The 22847-nt window shown below is 47.8% G+C and overlaps 1 protein-coding gene across 2 annotated transcripts in view; it reads left to right on the top strand.

Annotated features, from left to right (window-relative positions):
• The window catches only part of LOC144128345 (dual specificity tyrosine-phosphorylation-regulated kinase 4-like), a 213570-nt gene that overhangs the window by 148482 nt on the left and 42241 nt on the right, over nucleotides 1–22847 (top strand). For both annotated transcript variants that reach the window (XM_077661681.1, XM_077661680.1), the window contains exon 2: nucleotides 16995–17440. In XM_077661681.1, the coding sequence (XP_077517807.1) occupies nucleotides 16995–17440 (446 nt within the window). The remainder of the gene's footprint in view (nucleotides 1–16994; nucleotides 17441–22847) is intronic.

Genomic DNA, 22847 nt, shown 5'->3' with positions numbered 1-22847 from the left:
TATTGCGGCATTTTCCGTCCCGCTTTTTTCCTCTTTGCATGCAAATCAGAAAAAGATTCCGGGTTTCGGCAATCAAGCGCGCGAACGCCTGATTTATTACTTCCCATTGCGTGCACTTGGTGACAGCCCTTGACACGCCGCTCTTAATTGCGCGCAGTCGCGAGCCATACATTACCGCGTCCCCCATTCTCGTACTTTCTAGAATATCGCTTGTTTTATTGTGTGTGTTTAGCGAGAACTACGCTGAAGCGGCACGTTTTCAGTAATGTTAATCGCTCCAGGCGGTTATTTTGAAGCTCGTTGCAACTTTAAACCTGGAAGTGCTCAGCTGTGGTTAAAAAAGATTATTATTGGTAACTAGTTGTCTATATTTGATAACAAAGAAAGAGAAGACCTGCATGAAGTTTCAACAGTATAACTCAATTTTCTGTTGAGTTCATATGAATAATTATAACACCTTGCTTTTCTGTTCTCTTTGTTTCTTTCATTTGTTTGTTTGTTTCTTTCTTTCTTTGCGGTAATAGATAGATAGATATGTTTATTTGAGTGTGCCTCAACAGCCAAGTGGCCTAAACGAGCGCACACTAGGTCAGATACATCAAAAACACCACTTCAAAAGATTTAAAAGCAGGCACGAAAACAACAATTAGGCAAATATGTCCATGTCATTAAACGTTTTGTTAAATAAGATTTGTAAACGAGTCATTGGACAGATGGCGTGCAAATCGGGATAAAATGTGTCGGAACATTTTGCAGCTTTTGCATGCGGCACACGAAAATTCAGCGACATCAGTAAGGTCCCACAGTTAATGTAACCGCGCACGACGTTTTGCAGAAACTGCATGTCACGTATGCGTCGCCTGTCGCCAAGGGTAGGCATATTGAGGTCTGCCAAGAGAGAATCATAGTCGTAGAAACGACGGCGACCAATATATCTATCATAATGGATGCGTATGAACTTACGCTGGACATTTTCAATTTTCGTGCAATAGGCGACAGATACGCTATTCCAGGCTACTGACGCGAACTCAAGACGCGGTCTCACAAGGGCACAGTATAGAGTGCGTAGACATTCGTGCCGTCGAAATTTTTTTGTTAATCTAGAGATAAGACCAATATGCCTCAATGCGCGTAACACAATTGAATTTACATGCAGTCTAAAATCAAGCTTTGAATCAACAACACCAAGGTCTCGTAATGAGCCACGCGAGAAATCTCACCCGCCAAAAGTGTGTAATCAAACGTAACTGTGTCGCGTTTCCTAGTTAGAGACAGAACGGAAGTCTTCTTAATATTCAGTTTTAAGCGATTCATCAAACACCAATTCTCAACGTTGTTAATGTCAGCTTGCAATTGGCGGCAGTCCTCAATATCTCCAATATTACGGAATAATTTGAAATCATCTGCGAAGAGCAAAATTCTCGAGTTCTTGACATGTAACGGCAAATCATTAATAAACACTAAAAACAACAGCGGTCCTAAATTGGAGCCCTGAGGCACTCCCGAAGATGACAGAAATTCGTTGGACACACAGCCGGAAAATCGTACCATGTTACGGCGGCTGCCAAGGTAGCTTTTGAGCCACCTGCAGTATATGGGGCAAAGTCCGTATCTTTCCATCTTCATCAGAAGTACCTCATGGGAAACCATATCGAAAGCTTTAGTCATGTCAAAGTAGACTGCATCTACCTGACCACGATTAAATACATGTGGCCCAGTAAAATCAAGAAAGCTGCATAAATTCGTTTCCACAGAGCGACCTTTCAAAAAACCGTGCTGCAGAATCGAGATCTTCTGTTTGAAGTATGAGCCCATGCGTTCGCACATAATCATTTCAAAACCTTTCGCAAAAGAACAAATTAGTGACACAGGACGAAAGTTGTTTACATCACAAGCATCGCCAGACTTGAATACAGGAACAACTACTGACAACTTCCAATGACGAGGGAAAACACCAGTTCGCAACGATAAGTTGAACAAATGCGCCAAAACAGGGCCGAAAATGTCAGCGCATCCTTTGATTATGAAGCTGGGAATTTCATCAATTCCTGTTGAAAGTTTTGGCTTAAGTTTCTGAATCGCCGAAAGAACCTCATGCTCGGTGACAATATCATAAGCTAAACAGTCAGCGCTGTCTTCAAGAGTGATAACAGCAGTTGTGTTATCATGGCGCACAAAAGAAGACCTGAAGTGATCAGCAAAAGCTTGGCACACATCTTGATGTTTAAAACAGATGCCATCGCGCGTCTTTATCACAGCAGCACTAACCTTATCATTTCTTCGCTTGCGCACAAAATCCCAAAAACTGCTTGGTTCCTTTTTAAAGTTCTGTTCGAGAAGTCTGTGGTAGTCGGCTTCATCACGTGCAATCAGTTTTTTCACAATTTTTCTGCACAATGAATATCTTTGGTACCAATATTCACTTTCTGATTTCACGTAGAGTTTGTGATACTTCTGTTTTTTCTTCAAGTAATGTCTCAAATCGTGCGAAAACCAGCATGGAAATCTACACTTCTTCGATTTACGGTGAGGTATACATTTTTTCATTATACCTTGTACAGTTGATGTAGTAGCTCAACGCCTGTGTTTACATCCTCAGTCTCAAGCAATTCTGACCAGTCGTAGGCCAGAAGATCATTGTACAGCCTAAAGTAATTGCCATACGCGTATCTAAATTTTTCTGGCACCATCTCACGCACTGCACGAAACGACAAGAAGAACGACAAGGTAAACGGGCAATGATATTTGTCTACTAGAACAAGAGGATCGCGCACCGCTTGCACGCCAAAAAGAGGCACATTAGATAAAATTAGGTCTAAAATGTTTCCAGCACAGCTCTTCATTGTATTAAATTGATATAAACCATGAAAATTACTAAAATCAATTAAACATTCGGCTTTTTCTCGAGTTCCTGTGCAGTCACTAGTGACCAAACCAGTGGACCAATCGACCTTAGGAAGATTAAAGTCCCCGTAGATGTGAACCTTGTACTTCAAAAAATCAATTTTTTCCCCAATATCCAAAAAATGACCGGTAAAAACGTTAGGAGCAGAATTTGGTGGAAAGTAGTAACAGCCGACAAGATAGTGCGATTTGTCACACGTTGGAATTTCCAACCACACACATTCTTCGTATGTCTCTAGGTCTGGTCTCCTAAATGCATTTAGCACAGAACGGCAGGCTATCAGAACTCCGCCCCCGTATTTAATCTTGTCAGAGTACACCCTATCGGCCCTGAAAACAGTGTATTCATCTGAGAAATAACACGCACTTGAACATGATGAGTTTAGCCACGTTTCCGTCAGGCACATAATGTCGTACTCACATTCGTATGCATTCGCGAAGAGAGCTTCCCTTTTAGTTCGCAGCCCTCTCGTGTTTTGGTAATTCAGCTTAATTTCCTGAGCCATTTTCGGATGTAGTTAGAGCACCATTAGGGTCATCAAAGCGCCGTGAAGACCACAGCTTTCCATAAAAAGGGCGAAATACGCAACCATCAGGCCACACTTCCGGTTTGCTCACAAGTTCAAATAAATTCTCATCCATAGAAACGTGAAAGGAGCAATATGTATCGTACTTAGTTTTCAGTTTTGTGCAAGTAACAACCTTGTCACCTACTGTGTCCGCCAAAAGTTCCTGTATGTCCGACGCCGTTGTTGTCGGGTCCAGACGAGAAACAAATAAGCTTTTCTTCGCCGGTAGTCTGGGCGCTACTTTAAGCATGGACTGCTTAGCTGTGCCAAACGTTGCTCGAGGCCGAGGTGGTTGGCTCACCGCTTTCGACGGGCGTTGCAGATGAGTACTCTGGTCCTGAGCAGGAGGCTTCGATGGAGGGGCTGACATTCCAGCAGGCGGATTTGCCGCCACGGCTGAAGCGTAGCTGGGAGATTCCGAGCAGTCAAAATGCGAGCACTCACTCTGGCTGACGGTACGAACAGACGCACTCAGGCCATTCAAAGCCTCACGCAGGAGCGCGTTTTCCGCACGGAGCTGTCGCACCTCATCAGTTAACGCATCCATTCGACTAGCCATTTCTTGTAGCATTAAAACAACACTCGGGGAAGCACTGATGGAATCTGAGTCTTGAAAATCCAGGGAAGAGCGCTGCACTTCGGGGGGCGTTTCTGTGTCGCCGGCTCCGCCGATAAGCTCTGCCGCCGAAGGATCACGCCGCTTCACGCAATGAACACATTTGTACTTGCTGGCACCGGATTCCATGAGGATGTTGTATTCCTCGGCCTGTATGTTGATGCATTTGCAGTGAAAACGCTGACTGCAAGACGCGCACGGCAAAAACTGCTGCCTACCACGAATGGGCTGGGAGCAGCGCGCACATGCGTCCGCATCGGGCGCCATGGAATGATTCGCCAAAATTAGCGAAACACTATGATCGCACATCGACATATATAACAACAATTTAAAATTGCACTCAGCCTAAAGTTAAATGTTCTCCGGGTATAGATTTTGGGTAGCGTTTACTGGCTGGCTGATTGGGTTGCTCGCTCAGTCGCTCGCCAACTTATATCGAATTACTAACGTAAATACCCTAACTCAAACTTACTCAGTATATAATAATTCGTTTTGGGAGGGGGGAAAGCAAATGGCGCAGTATCTGTCTCATATATCGTTGGACACCTGAACCGCGCCGTAAGGGAAGGGATAAAGGAGGGAGTGAAAGAAGAAAGGAAGAGAGAGGTGCCGTAGTGGAGGGCTCCGGAATAATTTCGACCACCTGGGGATCTTTAACGTGCACTGACATCGCACAGCACACGGGCGCCTTAGCGTTTTTCCTCCATAAAAACGCAGCCGCCGCGGTCGGGTTCGAACCCGGGAACTTCGGAAATGCTTTCCGGGTATAGATTTTGCTCAGCGTTTACTAAGTGGCTGATTGGGTTGCTCGCTCACTCGCTCGCCAACTTATATTGAATTACTAACGTAAATACCCTAACTCAAACTTACTCAATCAATCCATGTTTCAGCACTCCCTCAGTCACATCGTGTCTTCCCCTTCAGTGAATTCCCGTTTACCTCACGCCTTCCAGGCGCAGTTCCTACATGCCCATCGTGCGACTAAACCTTTGGAATATTAATTTAGCTATTCAATACGCAAATGCCACCCTTTGACTAGTGGTGCAAATAAATCACCCACGTGGTGTGTATTAACGCATTGACAAGAGCGGAAAGTTGACAGCCACACGCAAGGAGGTTATATAGGCCGGACGCGGTCTCTTTCGTTTGCTGCGCACGGCGCAAAAAGTAATAAGTTGTGAAATAAGTGCCCCCTGAAAAAAATACAACGAAAATAGAAAAATGAGATGAACAAAATGCAAGAACAAAAAAGAGCCCTGAACTGCCCGCTAGCCCGTAGTAAATGAAGTGGGCGTCCGCTTCTGTTACCGCCGCTGTGACGTCTGAAAAGGTGGCGCCTTCCTGAAAGAAGCGGCGGCCCTTTTTAAAACGCCTACCGTTTTTAGCTCCATGACGTGTGAGCCGCGGAGTCTGTCTTTACGCAACTTTTTACGCTGTGTTCTATAGTGGTTTCATTTGCTTTCTCTGCGGGATGAAAATGGAAAAATCTGTCCATCCATTGCAAGAGCGGTTTCTTTCAAGGCTCGCGCTTTTGATCCAGTTAAGTAACTTGGGACTTTTTTAGGTTTTATGCAGTTAATATGACTGAGACGTTGCGCTGCGAATCGTACCGTGTGTTGCGTATACTGCAGCTATAGAGGCAATGTTGTGTGTGCTTCTGGTGGTTTTTGTTCAACTCTGTGGCGGCGATTAGGCCGTGCCGCTCTCGGGGACCAACTTCTAATTACGTGTTCGCGCAAATTGAAATATAGTTAGGACTCACCAAACACAACAGCAAGTGCCGAGTAGAAAGGAAACTGCTGGTCACACCAGTTTGGACAACTGATCTGCGCACTCTAGAGCAGCAACTTACCTCACTTCTCTAAATAAACTCGTTTCGCTCACAGATATCATGCACCTATCTCGCGGTCGCGTGCTTCCTAATGGACTTCTCTAATTTATTTGCCCACTCGCTAATTAACTACGTGTCCACAAGCTCGTTAGTTAGTCGTCCATCTTACGATGTCTCTATTCTTCCTGGATCATTACCAGTACTTTAGGTGAAGCTCTGCCACCCCGAGGTGTCTGGCTTTGAACATTCACAACAGTGCGTTGACGTCATCCGTGACGTAAGAAAGAAACAGAAGGACCGAATGGCTGCATAATAGAAATTTATAGGCCGCTAGGCTTAGCAGCACTGACTGGGCGCTGATGCGAATTCCTGGTAAGGATTAATAATAATAATAATTGGTTTCTGGTGGAATGGAAATGGCGCAGTATCTGTCTCATATATCGTTGGACACCTGAACCGCGCCGTAAGGGAAGGGATAAAGAAGGGAGTGAAAGAAGAAAGGAAGAGAGAGGTGCCGTAGCGGAGGGCTCCGGAATAATTTCGACCACCTGGGGATCTTTAACGTGCACTGACATCGCACAGCACACGGGCGCCTTAGCGTTTTTCCTCCATAAAAACGCAGCCGCCGCGGTCGGGTTCGAACCCGGGAACTCCGGATCAGTAGTCGAGCGCCCTAACCACTGAGCCACCGCGGCGGGGCATCCTGGTAAGAATTCCGATTAAGATTCCGTCCGTATGGTAGTTTGAGTGACAGATTCGCTGACAATTTTCTTTCGGTTCCCGGCGTCGGCGAGGAGCCATGTCTTAACTATTATTGAACCAACTAGCTGCCACTGACCTGAGTCATAAGTGAATCTCCCCTGACGTGAGCAACGCTCCCTTATGCACACATGCCCCACCAGGTGCCTCAGGAGAGCAAGCATTAGCGCGCCGAAGAGCGCATTGGGGCTGACGTTGCCGTGTCGTTTCAGGGTTTTCGTGCCTCCCCCCCCCCCCCCCGCCCCCCCCCCCCCCCCCTCCTAACCCAGAGGTACACATGCGAGTACATATTCGTCTTAGAGCGACGTGCACTCTCGCGCCCTTTTTTTCCTTGGGCACCTACGCGCGCTTTCAATTAAGAGCGCGCGCGCGCGGCGCAGTTCCGGTGCCTTTGTACATACGTACACCGAGGCTACGGGGCGAGTCCGTAATGCAGTTATACACCGAGTCACCGCCGCCGCGTACAAGCAAGGGCGCGAATGCACTCTTCCCCTGAGAACGCCGTATTAACAGTCCCACGCACGTTAAGCCTTCGCGCGTATATACCTTGACGCGGCCAAGAAAGGGATTGAAGCAGACGAAGGGAAGGAGGAAAGGCAAGGGGAAGGACAGTCTAGAAGTCGCGAAAGCTCGCGCAGTACACACAGAGAGCGGCACCGGGCGCTCTTCTCCTTGCCGTGTGTCTCGGAGGCAGAAAGGCTGCTCGTGGGATGAATGAGGCCCACGCCCTGGGCGGACACCTTGCAAACTTCTTGCCTCCGTGCCTGTTCCGCTTGCTTCCCCCCCCCCCCCCCCCCCAGAAGGCTCGTCGTTCCTTCGGGTCGATGTACCGCACTCGCGCCCTGGCTGTGCCAGGCGCATTCCTCGTATCTGGAATGCCTCGCCACGGCTAGCTCTGTCTTTCTTTTAGTGTAGTTCTTCGATACTCTTCCTCTTCGCTTCTTCATCGCTCTTCGCTCTTTTATTCGTTTTCATTTTAATCGTGAGAGACCCGACTGTTTACTCGCGAGACGTGTTTTTAAAACGGCGCGCTTTTGCTCGAAAAAATAAAAAAATAATAATAAAAGCGGTTTGGCTGGGAGCGAGACTGTTGGTTCGGGTGGGGAACGCGACGCCTTGTTTTTCCGGGGAAGGTGCTCAAGATCTTTCAGCCATGCGCGCGCGTCGTGCATAACTTTTCTGCGCCTTTGATTTCCGCGCTTAACAAAGCGGACGGTTCAGTAAAGATGAGCGCGCGCCAGCGCGTTTTTTTCCAGCGCGCGTCTGGGCTGGGAAGCCTGCGTAATGTTACTCAAGTCAGGAGGGCGTCCCTCTCCCTCCCTTTCTTACTCATTCTCTCTCTCCACTTGTCTGAACGCTCAACGAAAACAACTCAAGAACGAAGCGGCAGATGGCCCTTAAAGGAGACCCTCCAGCCAATGGCGTCGGCCGCTTTTCATGACGCCACCGTTCATTCGATTAAGCTGTGGTTATTTCCCTTTCATCTGCCACCCCCCTCCATTTCAGGACAGCAGATACAAGGGACTCGTCGAGGGAAGGGGGGAGAGAGAGAATCGGTCGACGCCATTGGATGGAGGGGTTCCTTTGAGAGGCATTTGCCGCTTCATTCTTGAGTTGTACCCGACTATAAGCGCAAAAATCGGAATCGAACATATATTCGGCACCACTCTCCCCCTCGAAATGCGTTGTTGTGACTACCAGCTAAGAAAAAAAAACCCTTTAAATTCTTGCCCTTACCGTCATTCTTTTGTTTTAATGTGTACGTGAATCATAAGAAGTAAAAAAAAATTTGAAAGAAGGGCTGCAGTTGTGCCAGTTATCCTCTGAACAAAAGGAGCCAGATGTCCTGATGTCAATGGATACACCTATCACTTAAGCACCCATGACGTTATATTGTACGTAAACACCCTTCTGTCATAGCTTTAAGGGCATGAGGAAAGGACGGCGGTTGGCCGGTGAGGGAAACGTTTTTGGCTGCAAACTACTGTTTGGCGTTGGAAAAGCGTGGGAGTGCACGGTTGCGTTCCCATGAAGATAGATTCGAAAATTGGTGAGCCTTTCGGAGTTAAATAAGCTGCAAAATGGGGCTCAGCGCTGTCTCTTGCGCGGCGTTATCAAATTTTAAATATAGGATAATAGATAATAAAACACCACGCAGGACGTTAAGGTTTTTTTCTTCCTGTTCGGGTGCCCGCCGTGCGACTAGCTTTCTCTTCTCTCATACGGGCAACTCATTCGGTATGTTAGGCTTAGCTGCCTGTCTGGAACAATTCTTCCTCGTTGCGGATTTATCCTGCGGCGGATCGAAACTTCACGAAAAAAAAATACCTCTGCCTGCGTTAGGAGTAGGTTTAACGGCGAGATATATAACTGGATTGACCAATAAGCACTTTGGAAGAGGGGGGGGGGGAGGGGTTGGCGAGTACATTAAATGCAGAAGTTTAAGAACATTCGCGTGGGATAGGTTCCGAAGTAGAGACCGCTCTAAGCCTTCAAATTGGTAAACCCACCTGTGAGCGCATAAAGACTTTTGCACCTTCGCAGCTTGCTGACACATCTTTCAGAACTGCTCTAGCTTCTGTAGCTCAGGTTAGAACAAAAAAGAAAACATCGATTCATCTTAATGCCGTTTCCCTCAAGTTTCAGGCATGACAACTTTCGGGTGAGTCATTTTCAAATGGTTTTACGCGAAAAAGCCGCGGCATCATTGAAAATAGCTTTGTCTTTTGAATTTTTCACGTCCATAGTATTGAGCATGACACGTGCAAGGCTTTCTGTCGGAGCTCGCCACTTATTTTCGATTCCCCGCACAGGAGACACATTAAGTCATTTTGATCGCTGATGAAAGAAAAACCGTTATTAAAGCAGAGATTTTTTTTTTGTTCACACGACACTTTCGGAACGCGTGTAAAAAAGTAGGCTCTCCCCCGCCGCGGTGGCTCAGTGGTTAGGGCGCTCGACTACTGATCCGGAGTTCCCGGGTTCGAACCCGACCGCGGCGGCTGCGTTTTTATGGAGGAAAAACGCTAAGGCGCCCGTGTGCTGTGCGATGTCAGTGCACGTTAAAGATCCCCAGGTGGTCGAAATTATTCCGGAGCCCTCCACTACGGACCTATTCGTTCCTATCTTCTTTCACTCCCTCCTTTATCCCTTCCCTTACGGCGCGGTTCAGGTGTCCAACGATATATGAGACAGATACTGCGCCATTTCCATTCCACCAAAAACCAAATATTATTTTCCAACGATATATGAGACAGATACTGCGCCATTTCCTTTCCCCCCCAAAAAAAACCAACCAATTTTCTTTAAACCCCGCCGCGGTGGCTCAGTGGTTAGGGCGCTCGACTACTGAGCCGGAGTTCCCGGGTTCGAACCCGACCGCGGCGGCTGCGTTTTTATGGAGGAAAAACGCTAAGGCGCTCGTGTGCTGTGCGATGTCAGTGCACGTTAAAGATCCCCAGGTGGTCGAAATTAATCCGGAGCCCTCCACTACGGCACCTATTTCTTCCTTTCTTCTTTCACTCCCTCCCTTATCCCTTCCCATACGGCGCGGTTCAGGTGTCCAACGATATATGAGACAGATAGTGCGCCATTTCCTTTCCCCCAAAAAACCAATTATTATTATTATTATTTCTTTAATGTCGCTGCCAGTTCCATGCCCACTTTTCCTGGACATTAGTGTTCATATATGTGCTCCCGCAGGAAGCGGGAGCATATATAAGTGAATACCACTGAACATCACCAACTAGCGCCATCTCTCGAGCGTCACTAGCAAACGATGCGTAACTCGTGGGGATTTTTTTTTCTTTTGTGATTGGAAGAAAATTAAAGTGCGCTGGGATGGCGCGCTGATGACGATGCAGATGGCTTACTCTTCCTACGCGCTGCAATTCGTACGCTCGCATCGACTAGTTCTGAATACCATAAGAAATCAAAGAAGTGCATATCAATCATTTAAAAATTATATCAGTAACTTTTTTTTTTTTTGCTCACGCTACATGTGGTGCCAACCGCGCAAACTAGAGACGTTCTTCAGGTTTTCTGGGCTTCTTTGTTATCCTAAGAAAAATTCAAGGACAAAAAGAGGCACAACCTATAATCAAGTCGGCTCTTCTGCGTGCCTGAACCGCACGTCAACTCCGTAATGCACCTATGTTCATGCTGCGCTTGTGATGACGAAGTACTGGGAGCCCTCAGTACTGTGAGGCGCTTGCGGTGACGAAGATGACGAAGGCGTCTGTCCCTCACTTCTGGGAGTCTCTTTATTTGACTGAGAACTTGCTGACGAAATTTGTTTTTGCTCAGTTACATGAGCACAAAAGGCAGTGGACACATCGGCGGACACATAAAAGAGAGAGGGAAAATAACTACTGTGGCGTCATTATATTAACTTTTTTTTTCAAATCGACGGACTTCATTACAGCACGGGTGCGGGAATCGGACACACCTCAGCACGCTGTCAGTCACCGCAGCCCGCACCTGGTAGTACGAGACAGAGTACACGGCCGCATAACCCTAGCCCGACTCCTATATCTTCGACGAGTTGGCGCGAGCGGAATCGGACCCGGCATAAATCACTCCGCGGACGCGAGATCTCAGCGGGGGAGGTCACATCGCTCCGCTTATACGACCGCACATCAAACCCCATACAGCTCAGCCCACTCCGGCCGATATATTCTCCTCCTTTTTTTTTTTTTTGCCTTTCTCCGCTTGCAGTGCCAACAACGACCGGTAAGAGGACGTCCACCCACGCCATGCAATTTATGCTCGCTGAAGCGCGCGCGCTCTCTTCGTTGCGTGAACGTTTTTGTGGACACCCTGTGGAGTTTCTGGAACTTGTTCGCCGTCCAGCAAAAGCGTTCACCTTTTCAGTGCACGGCTCCGTTGCGTGACTGCGGCGTGTTTTCCGCTTTCCTCTCCTTCGGCCGCATCCCTTTCTTTCTTTCTTTCTTTCTTTCTTTCTTCCTTTCTTTCTTTCTTTCTTTCTTTCTTTCTTTCTTTCTTTCTTTCTTTCTTTCTTTCTTTCTTTCTTTCTTTCTTTCTACCCAGTTCCTAGGAGGTGCGCTGCAGGCACCCGTCAACTCAAAAATAGTGCTGGCCGCTTGTCCGTGTTCAGTGGCTCGTTCAATTCGCCGTGCCGAATTGCGTTGCTTGCTCGCTGAAATTATGAAGAGGAGGAGGAGGAGGAGGAGGAGGAAGAAAAATGTAAATGCTTCGCGCAATTCCATTGATGCGCAGCGCTGTTCAGAGCTTAGTCCTTTTACTCCACTTTTCTCGTAAAATGATCGACGCGAGAAAAAAAAAAAGTCAAGAACTGATTTGATGTCGCCGCAGCACGCAAGGGCCAGGCAAAAGGCAATTTCGCAAGACCATCGTGGTTCGCCCTTTCAATGGTGCCAGCATTCTGTCTCGTTCGTACGACAACCCCGGAATTCCGACAAAACGAATTACTGTTGGCAAAAATCAGCGTAAGATGCTCTGCTTCCTCTCTCTCGTTATTGTGAAATCTAAATTAACTGTGGCGTTAAAAGGACAGCACCGTACAGGTACTATAACGAGACTCCTGCCCACTTTCTGGGTCCTCTGTCATTGGTCAACCCGCCGCGGTTGCTCAGTGGTTAGGGCGCTCGGCTACTGATCCGGAGTTCCTGGGTTCGAACACGACCGCGGCGGCTGCGTTTTTATGGAGGCAAAACGCTAAGGCGCCCGTGTGCTGTTCGATGTCAGTGCACGCTAAAGATCCCCAGGTGGTCCAAATTATTCCGGAGCCCTCCACTACGGCACCTCTTTCTTCCATTCTTCTTTCACTCCCTCCTTTATCCCTTCCCTTACGGCGCGGTTCAGGTGTCCAACGATATATGAGACAGATACTGCGTCAATTCATTTCCACAAAAACCAATTATTATTATTATTATTATTATTATTATTATTATTATTATTATTATTATTATTAATATTATTATTATTATTATTATTATTATTATTATTATTGCCAGTGGTCAAGACAAAGAACACATAACAGAGAGCACGCACGGTGAAGCAAAAACAAAAAAATAAAGAAGGAATACGAAATGAAGTGACGAAAACAAACAGAAGGAACAGAATACAAAAACGCTTTGTGCAGTCATACCTTTCTCATCCAACAACCCCAAATCCCGTGACACGCAGAAAAGAAAGCACACCTTCACAAAGCCTTGCACCGCTACCGCGGATTTCAGCTCGAGCGGCTTACCGCTCGTTTCCTTCTTTAGTGGGGCTTTTCGGAGTTATATTTCGGAACGAGCCTACGCAAGCATGCCTCGGTACTTGAGTTCGAGGCTTTCTAAAGTAACGAACCAGTGCCTCGATTCCCTACGCCTTTTATCCAGAGAAAGTACGCCGAAACCTGAATTTCAATGCAGATGCTCTCCTGCTTTATAAACCGTGACTGGTGTGTTTTGCAAGCCAGTCTTTTCTTAGTGCGGTGCTCGTCGAACTAAAAGGAGAAAGTGCTTTGGTTGTGGAATAAACGTGCACGCGTTGAAACGCGAAATGCATAATGGCAACGTATGACGTTCTCCAGGACAAAGAGGGCTAATTTTGGCAACAGAATTTGTGAGGATACGAAGGAGAGTGCCTGTCATTGACGTTCACTGGCCGTGAGGGTGAAATAGTGATGTGGAACGAATAATAATAATAATTGGTTTTTTGGGGAAAGGAAATGGCGCAGTATCTGTCCCATATATCGTTGGACACCTGAACCGCGCCGTAAGGGAAGGGATAAAGGAGGGAGTAAAAGAAGAAAGGAAGAATAGGTGCTGTAGTGAAGGGCTCCGGAATAATTTCGACCACCTGGGGATCTTTAACGTGCACCGACATCGCACAGCACACGGGCGCCTTAGCGTTTTTCCTCCATAAAAACGCAGCCGCCGCGGTCGGGTTCGAACCCGGGAACTCCGGATCAGTAGTCGAGCGCCCTAACCACTGAGCCACCGCGGCGGGTGGAACGAACCTCAACTCTTCAATTCCTGGCGATCTAGGAGAACTCAAAAAGCGCATGTTAGAACCGTGTCTTGCAAAAGTTCATTGAAAACAGATTCGTCAGGTACTTGCACGTTGCGTATCTTTTAAATTTTCTGTACGGGAAAAGCACTCTACATGAAATCGTTTTTACTTAATCGCGCTCAGTGCCACTATTGACGTCATCATGATGACGTCATTATGGTAGCTACACACTGAACAGAAAGAGGTAAAAAAGAGAGTAAGTTGTACTGTAGCGCGACTTACTCTCTTTTTATTATTACTCTTGTTTATACGTCCATATAGGCGTATTTCTGTTTAGAGTGATATAAGGCGAGTTCTGGTTGACATTTATTGTCTAGAAGCCGTGTTCAGACTTCGGCTTCATTGCACTGGCTCAGGTAACGGCGTCGACTGCTACAGCCAAGTCAGCATATTCAAACCTACACAAAGCAATGGCGACCCGTCGTTTGTATCATGCCACATGTCCAGTAATTTGCGCGAACTGCAAACGAGTCATCACGAGCCTTCTATATAGGCGATTTATAATTTATATAGAAATAAAAACTTTGCAGGTCATTCGAAAGGCTCGAATAGGACCCTTGTACAGATTATTAAAAGTAGTAAAGTTGCAAGCTGGGCAAAGTTTGTGGGCATGTGTTGTAGTTAGCGGTACCACGCTAACGCACGCGGGACAAAGAGAACAATAGGCAAGGCGCGCACAGCCTCAAAATTAAATTTCATGGTTAAAGATAATGAAAAATATAGAAGTGAACCTGAGAAAAAACACACGCGCTATTTTATGGGTGTCGAGTGCCTTCTGTACATGTGTGTCTTTACCAGGTATGCCTCTATATTTTCCATGATCGTTCATAAAATTTGCTTGTGAGTCTGCACTCCATTTCCACGTCCCGCGTCTGTTAGCGCAGTACCGCTTCCTCCAAGCTCATTCTAAAACATACCGCCATAATAAAAAATAAATTTAGTTTTCTGTTTGCAGAAAGTTAGCTCCACATTAAAGTGGAATATAAACGACCGGAACCTTGATGATTGAATGATTTAATGTGGCAAGTAGACGAGTTAGCACGTAAATTGTATTTATTGTTGTGATCTAAGTATTTGTTCGTCCAGGCCGAACAATGGCTGCGCCGTATATTTCGTTAAAGTAGCCGCATCAGGAAGGTTCTTTGGAACTAGTGGCTGCGCTGGCGTCAGTAACTGAATACGATGTGATGCCATAACGTCATGGCACTTCATTCTGGTCAACGAGAACCGATTTCTTTCCAGTAAGTCAATATTTTTTCAGGGGCAACATAACATCGTGTGGTCAGCTTAGTAGAACCACAGACAGTGGGTTTCCCTCCAATCAACCATACTTTGCTGGGCGAAGGTCAGAGCCGCTCGTTGCCTTTATTTTAATGCGAAAGCATTATATGGCTCTTTAGTCTGAAAATCCGGTGTTCCGTTCACGAGAAACCAACCCGACACCCACGTGACCTCATGACGTCATCGGCAGTGCCTACTTCATCTTTCTTGACACAGGAAGGAGAAAAGCTTGTTTTTTTTTGTTGTTGTTGTTGTATCAACGTGATGGCTTACTTCAGCGACATACCTTTATTTCATCCCGGGTGTGAATTAAATGCATAAATAGTTAAAACGAACTAGGCAGTTTTTTTTTTTCTTAACGCGTACTGCATATGAAAAGGCGCAGTCGGAAAGCCTGACATGAGATGCATATATAGTTTTTAAATGCCATTGGTACTGGACCTTTTTTTCATCGGAGTAGTGTAAATTTATACGTGGGTTTTCGGTCAAAACGGTTGTGAGCTCGGAGTAACAGGATCGCCTGCTCGCATATTTTCAGTTAGCCCAACCCTTACTAGGGGCTGCGCTCTCCAACGAAGGTTTTGGTGATTCATTTCCTTGTCTCTTCGTTATTTGTCAACCCGGCTTCGACACCGCAGCTGGAGACAGGTTGCTTGCAACCTGTCGCATGTGACATCAGGGCTGACAGCTATAGCAAGCAACTCCATCTGTGGCGTTGTGGATAACACTTACAAGTTGGTAGCCGGGAAAAGTGCTGAATTGAGAAAATAATAATTTCAACATACGACACAAATTAGCGCGACCACAGGATTTATTCCTACCAGATGAAAAGACTCCGGCGATAGCCTCGATCTTTTCTGCTGCAGTGACACTTAAAAACACACGCAAATGCATGCCAGTGGCTCGACACAGTCTTGTACAGTGTCTGCGCTGGGAAGTTTATGACGTATTCCGCTTACGCCAGGCAACAGTGGCGAATGGCGAAGCGTGCTTCAACCTTACGCATCAATCCTCTCTTGGATGAAGCAACACTATTTCACAAATTCAGCCAATACAACATCAGCTTCCTTCCCGCTCAGAGAACAGTCGCTATCATGAACTTTGTCACCACCGTCTTATGGAGAGACTTGGTCCAGGATGAACACGTGTTTGCGCTCGCAGCTTGTCTGGAACGAGTGGCTATGCTAGTCGAATCTGGTTATAACGAAAGGGTTTATAACGAAATAATGGATATAACGAAGTAATGACGATTCCCCCTGGAAGCTCGGTCAAAACTGGCTATAACGAAGCTACGGCTATGACGAAGTAATCGCCGGGTCCCTTCAATTTCGTCAAAAGGAGGTTAAACTTAACTAATACTGTTGCCACAAGAGCTGCAACTAATACGAGAACTAGTGGTGACTTCCAATCGCAGAGTTGGAGCACTTCGGGAGCAACGATTTCTGCTCTTTTCGGAGCAACTGTATTCCAAACGCAGATCTGAGGCACGGACCGCGTCTTCCAATCGTAGACAGGGAGCGGTTGCCGACCCGAGATTGCTCCGTGGAGCAGTCGGGACTGCTCTGTCGAAATCGGCGGATCCGACCGGAAGTTTGCGTGACGTTCTTTTTCAGCGGCGGTAGCGGCGCCCTACATGCTCTGGCCTGCATGCTCTGGCCAGCGCAAGTGTACTCCAATAGCAATTTCAGGTCGCGCGCTCTGCGCCGGATTCAGGCGCTCTGTCACAGAGCGTGCAGACAGCTCCGGGCCTGCGATTGGAATTCACCATAGGACAAATGATATTACACAAGTGCTACTGCTGCTGCCGTTACTACAACTGCGTAATTCTTTCAATGTGCGCCGATCCCAGGTTACGTATGCAATGCAGTGCGTGCTTTATTGAGTGCAGATACATGTATGACATGCCAAAGCCTCAAAGGACTTCACTCACATTGCTTGTGCAATACTACCAATACGTGCCTAACGCCCCGACGCCCCCGTCTTTTCGCAGAGCCCCGGCAGCTCGACGAGCGACCTGGGCGCCCGGCTGGGCTGCGCGCTGGCGTCGCAGCTGCACCTGAAGCCTCCCTCCCAGTTCCTCTCCGCGGCGTCGTCCTCGGCGGGCGGCGGTGGCCGCGCTCCGCTCACGTCGGCGCTCTCCCAGCGGCTGTCTCGCGCCGTCGCCGGCGCCGCGAGCAGCAGCAGCGCCCTGTGGGACAAGTCCACCTCTCTGCCCAGCATAGCCGTGCAGAGGGTGGGACTGCTGCACCACGCCTCCACCTCGGGCGCCAGCGGCGGTGCTCCGGCGTCGTCGAGGCTCTCGGCGGCGGTGGCGACTCGCTGCTCCTTGACGGCGACGGCCGCCGCCGCCGGCGCAGCAACCGCCACGCCGGCGTCGCAGCCGGCGTCCTGCGGCGCGGCGCTACCTCCCGTCTCCTCCTCATCCTCGATGCATGGGTAAGCAGCCGGCAGCCGCGCGTGTATCCGCGAGCTCCACAAGCGACGGAAAGCGATTGGACCGAACGTGACAAGTGACGCAAGCAGTTAACTTGGAAAAAAGAATTGTTTTTTCGAGAAAGGAAATGGCGCAGTATCTGTCTCATATATCGTTGGACACCAGAACCGCGCCGTAAGGGTAGGGTTAAAGGAGGGACTAAGAGAAAGAAGGAAGAAAGAGGTGCCGTAGTTGAGGGCTCCGGAATAATTTCGACCACCTGGGGATCTTTAACGCCCCGCCACGGTGGCTCAGTGGTTACGGCGCTCGACTACTGATCCGGAGTTCCCGGGTTCGAACCCGACCGCGGCGGCTGCGTTTTTATGGAGGAGAAACGCTAAGGCGCCCGTGTGCTGTGTGATGTCAGTGCACGTTAAAGATCCCCAGGTGGTCGAAATTATTCCGGAGCCCTCCACTACGGCACCTCTTCTTCCTTTCTTCTTTCACTCCCTCCTTTATCCCTTCCCTTACGGCGTGGTTCAAATGTCCAACGATATATGAGACAGATACTGCGCCATTTCCTTTCCCCCAAAACCAATTATTATTATTATTATTTTGGAGAAAGGAAATGGCGCAGTATCTGTCTCATATATCGTCGGACACCTGAACCGCGCCGTAAGGGAAGGGTTAAAGGAGGGACCAAGAGAAGGAAGGAAGAAAGAGGTGGCCTAGTGGAGGGCTCTGGAATAATTTCGACCACCTGGGGATCTTTAACGTGCACTGACATCGCACAGCGCACGGGCGCCATTTGCGTTTCGCCGCCATCGAAACGCGGCCGCCAGGGTAGGGGTCGAACCCGGGTACTTCGGATCAGTAGCCCAGCACACTAAACTCTGAGCCACCGCAGCGGGTTTCCGCTTCGGTATTTGGTTTAGCTCGGTGCGCCCTAATATTGGCTGGTCCTACATCGTATACCCTTTTGAAGAGCCAGTCATATATAGTGCACCTATGTGTCCTAGAAATCGTTTTGGGCTCCCTAAAAAATGAGGGCGAGGCCCTTGTTGTTTGAGTATCCGAAGGGTAGGATGCCCAGGATATTCATTCGTATCTTCCAGAGCAACGCCGGGAGGTTGTTTTTGGATTCAGTTGGCAGATGAAGCATCACCGTTGCATGAGCAATGGTTTATCGAGACACCGTAGTCTCCTCAATGAAGAAGTCTGAGGTGCGTGCGTGTTTGTGTTGGTCCTGGGTATTTTACCGGTCTACTGACAGGAGCAGGTCCTTTTTCTTTGAGGAGCCCGGCAGAATAATGTCCAGGACTTTTCTGCCATGGATCTTCCAAAAGAGCATGAGACGTATATCCTTTTTTATTAACGCTTCACTGGAAAATTCTCGTGGCGGGGATTTTCCTGGAGACTTGTGCATACATGATAAATTTACACACCTGTTCGACGTGTTCCTTGTTGCCTAGCGAGGAGGCTGGCATCTGGTCCAAACTTTGTCATGATATTTCTTTGCGGTGGTCGCGTCCTTCCTGCAGTTTATGGTACAGTCGAACCTGGTTATAACGAAATAATGGATACAACGAAAGAATGACAATTCCCCTTGGAGGCTCCGCCAACAGGGGCTATAACAAAGCTACGGCTATAATGAAGCAATCGCCGGGACCCTTCAAGTTCATTATAACGAGGTACAACTCTATATACATCATGCTCTACTTCTCTTTCCAGCTTATCCAAGCTTCTTTGTGTGCGATTAAGCATAGTGTCCTTTAGCTCACCGGCGTTATATCAGTCAAAGCCGGATAATGTCCGCTAGAAAACCTAAGGTGCATGATATCAACATAAGTATGGCGTGCGTGCTGCTCACCTTTTTGCGTCCTGGAAAAATACCCAGTCTGTCACTTTCATCGGCGATATGCATTAATTAGGTTGGGCCCGTAAATGTAAATAAAAATAAAAGTGCCCTGCTCGCGCTTTTATTGAGAGGTTCACTGCGTTAAGATGACGCATTTCGAAAGGGAGGGAACTCAAGTCGTTGGAAGCTAGTGTAAAAGCACTCTACATCTGCTCTATGCATTGCTTTGACACACTCTTGAACTGCCCTTATGATCATTAAGTGGGACATTCAATTGTTGCGGACCACGAACAACGAGACAGCACATGATGCTTGTGATCCTATGGTAGGCTTCATCACAGCGAAAAGGCTAAGCTTGGGCGCCGAAGCGGAATTCTACGATGACGCCCTCTAGTTTCCAAGTATCGAGGATAAAACCTCATAAACATTGTGTCGCGTGGCCTAGTCACCGCGGCCTGTCAATGGATGACTTCTCAAAGACATGATGCAGTCCCTTTTGAACACGTATACGCGTTCACCGCACTTTACACCTCATTAAGCACTTGAATGGTACATATTTGTCACATGTGCCGAAAGTAGTGTGTTCGCAGCTCTCCACTGAAAGCGTATGAGGCTTGTGGTGGTTAGGTGGTGGTGAGCGGGTTATCGGGAAAACCCGCCGCGGTGGCGCAGTGGTTAAGGCGCTCGTCTACTGATCCGGAATACCCAGGTTCGAACCCGACCGCGGCGGCCGCGTTTCGATGGAGGCGAAACACAAAGACTCCGTTGTGCTGTGCGACGTCAGTGCACGTTAAAGATCCCCTGGTGGTCGAAATTATTCCGGAGCCCTCCACTACGGTACCTCTTTCTTCCTTTCTTCTTTCACTCCCTCCTTTATCCCTTCCCTTACGGCGCGGTTCAGGTGTCCACTGACATTTGGTTTACTAGAATCGCGAAGCACGACTTAAATTTCTTTTCACGATGTATGACAAGTCGCTGGAGTTTAACGGACGGCCATACATTCAACGTTACCTGCCACGCGCGTCAAGGCACCGTCACGCTCACAATTTGCTGCCATTCCATGCCCGCACTAACTTGTATAAAAAATTCTTTTTTTCCTCGTACAGTTAGTCAATGGAATGGTCTCCCCTCTGAATTCTTTTGCACTGAGAATTTTGACCAGGCACCGCTGCTGTATTTTGCGTCGTGACATTCCATGCTGTTTTTTTTCGTACTTTCATCAGGTTATCATTATTCTGAGAGGTAGCGTATGCAAGTTCATTTCTGATGAGATTGTGTGAAGATCATCCTACAAAACTGAAATGCATGCTTGTTCACTTTTGTCATCTTTCAGATGTTAAATGCAAGGGCATATGTATGTATGATGTTAATCGGAAGAAAATGTTCTACGACATGCCCACCTGCTTGGTCTCCATGAGACCGCAGTATTTGTAAATAAAAATAAATAAATAAATAAATATAAATGAGATTAAACTGAGGTATGTACACCAATGGAAATACGAATTTCACATCTTTTTTAAGTGAAGTCACCAATCAATCATCAATAGGATATATCAGTGACGTCACCAATCAATCACCAAATGGGTTGCTATATCGATTTACTATGGGGGCCGCCATCTTGAATCCCTCGGACAGAAAATTCCACGCCGAAGGGAGGTGGTTGCAGACCCCAAGAAATCGAGAAACGTGATGAGTAAGAGCTAACGCTCTTAAAATCTCCCTGGAGACGAAGTAAAGACAGGCAGTGCGCAGACATACTCTTTCGCCACGCTCCTAAATTAATACGCCCGTCGAAATTGATCAATGAATGTCATGAGTGAAAATCATAGCGAGATGTTTCATAACTACGCTCTCTCACACTTCTTCAAACAGAAACGAAAAGAATAAAAATAAGGAATCTTTCATCACGTGACCCGACGACAGGACAACTTGGAGGAAGAAAACCACTAGGATTACAAGAGCTCGGTGCCTCTCTGATTAGGCAACTGTGGTATCGTCTGGCACAGCGCCGCTGAAGCGGGAACACAATGGGCGGTGGCCAAATCAGTGGTAGTAATTGAGAGCGCATTTCTCTTGGGCGAGCACTGGCGACAGCGACCGGGCATGCTTCGTCGATGAAACCAGAAAGATTACCCACGGAGCCGCTGAAAAAGGCGCGGGCTGTGCAGACACTCTTGCTGCAAATTGATTGCCCTCGCACTCTGCATCCTGTCGCGTTTTCTTTTCCGTTGACACAGGCGCTAGGCAACCCTTCACTGCGATGCATGTTTCGTCATCGACATTTACTAACAGACCTTGGGCGACGCCCCGACCATCACAGGCAGAGACAGTGGAGGAGCGGCCACCAGTCTGCATTTAGGTTCGCGGGAGTCGACTGTCGCGGCGGCGACAAAGCGAGGCACAGCACGGCTTGCGTCATCTTCGTCATCGACTGTAACGCAAATGCGAGCTTGCAAACTTCATCGCTCCCCACCTCCCCGCTACTGCCCTCAGGCTGGATTTCTGAGTATAGTCAGTAGAAAAGGAACGATGAAAGCATCGATCCACTTTTGTTTCTTTTTCCATAGAGTCATGTGCAGAACTCGCACCCTGCGGGAGTGCGAGAAATGCGCACGGCCCGTTGGTTGTTACCCAACCCCAGTGAGTACGCCATACTGCTGAGAGAGCGCCCGGGTCATTTCAGAAATATGGTTTTTTGGGAAAAAGAAAGTAAGAATGAGGTGCCGTAGTGGAGGGCTCCGGAATAATTTCGACCACCTAGATCCCCAGGTGGTCGAAATTATTCCGGAGCCTTCCACTACGGCACCTCATTCTTACTTTCTTCTTTCACTTCCTCCCTTATCCCTTCCCTTACGGCGCGGTTCAGGTGTCCAACGATATATGAGACAGATACTGCGCCATTTCCTTTCCCCAAAAACCAATTATTATTATTATTAAAGGAAATGGCGCAGTATCTGTCGCACATCTCGGCTCACACCTGAACCGCGCCGTAAGGGAAGGGATAAAGGGAGTGAAAGAAAGGAAGAAAGAGGTGCCGTAGGGAAGGTGGTGGTGGTGGTGGTGGTAGTGGTTTTATTAAAAATAATAGTAAAAAGGAAGGAAAAGATTTTTGCTAGCCCCGGCATCTGCCATCGATACTGAAGCACCTGAGCTGGGGCAGCGGAAATAAAGGACAGCAGGCAGAATGGAGAAATGAAATGAAAGAGGTGAGGGGACAGGAATAGAGGACAGGGGGAGAAGTAATATGTACAAACTATTTACACAATAAGTAATGTGTCCAGGTTGTGCGCGTGATTAGTTCATTTAAGAGGAATTAAATCACACACGCGCACAGCACAGTGTAGGTTACAACTGGAGTGGGGGGTCCAGTTATTAATCGTTCAAGGTAGAACTCGCGGAGCGTTCGGTCACTGCGTGTAACTACCTGACGGAGAACAGACGGGACGTCAAGCCCGTGTGTTCGAGGAATGCACAGAGGCTCACCAAAGTTCGCTCACGAGTGCGCGCACTGCCCTGCGGCCACAATAGCGTCTTGATGGAGTCTGGTATAGTATGCCCTGCGCCCTATAGGC

This window comes from Amblyomma americanum, chromosome 4 (assembly GCF_052857255.1).
Source record: "Amblyomma americanum isolate KBUSLIRL-KWMA chromosome 4, ASM5285725v1, whole genome shotgun sequence".
In the NCBI taxonomy this organism is placed as follows: domain Eukaryota; kingdom Metazoa; phylum Arthropoda; class Arachnida; order Ixodida; family Ixodidae; genus Amblyomma; species Amblyomma americanum.
The sequence above is the reverse complement of the archived record's forward strand: the minus strand, read 5'-3'. Positions and strand labels throughout refer to the sequence as shown.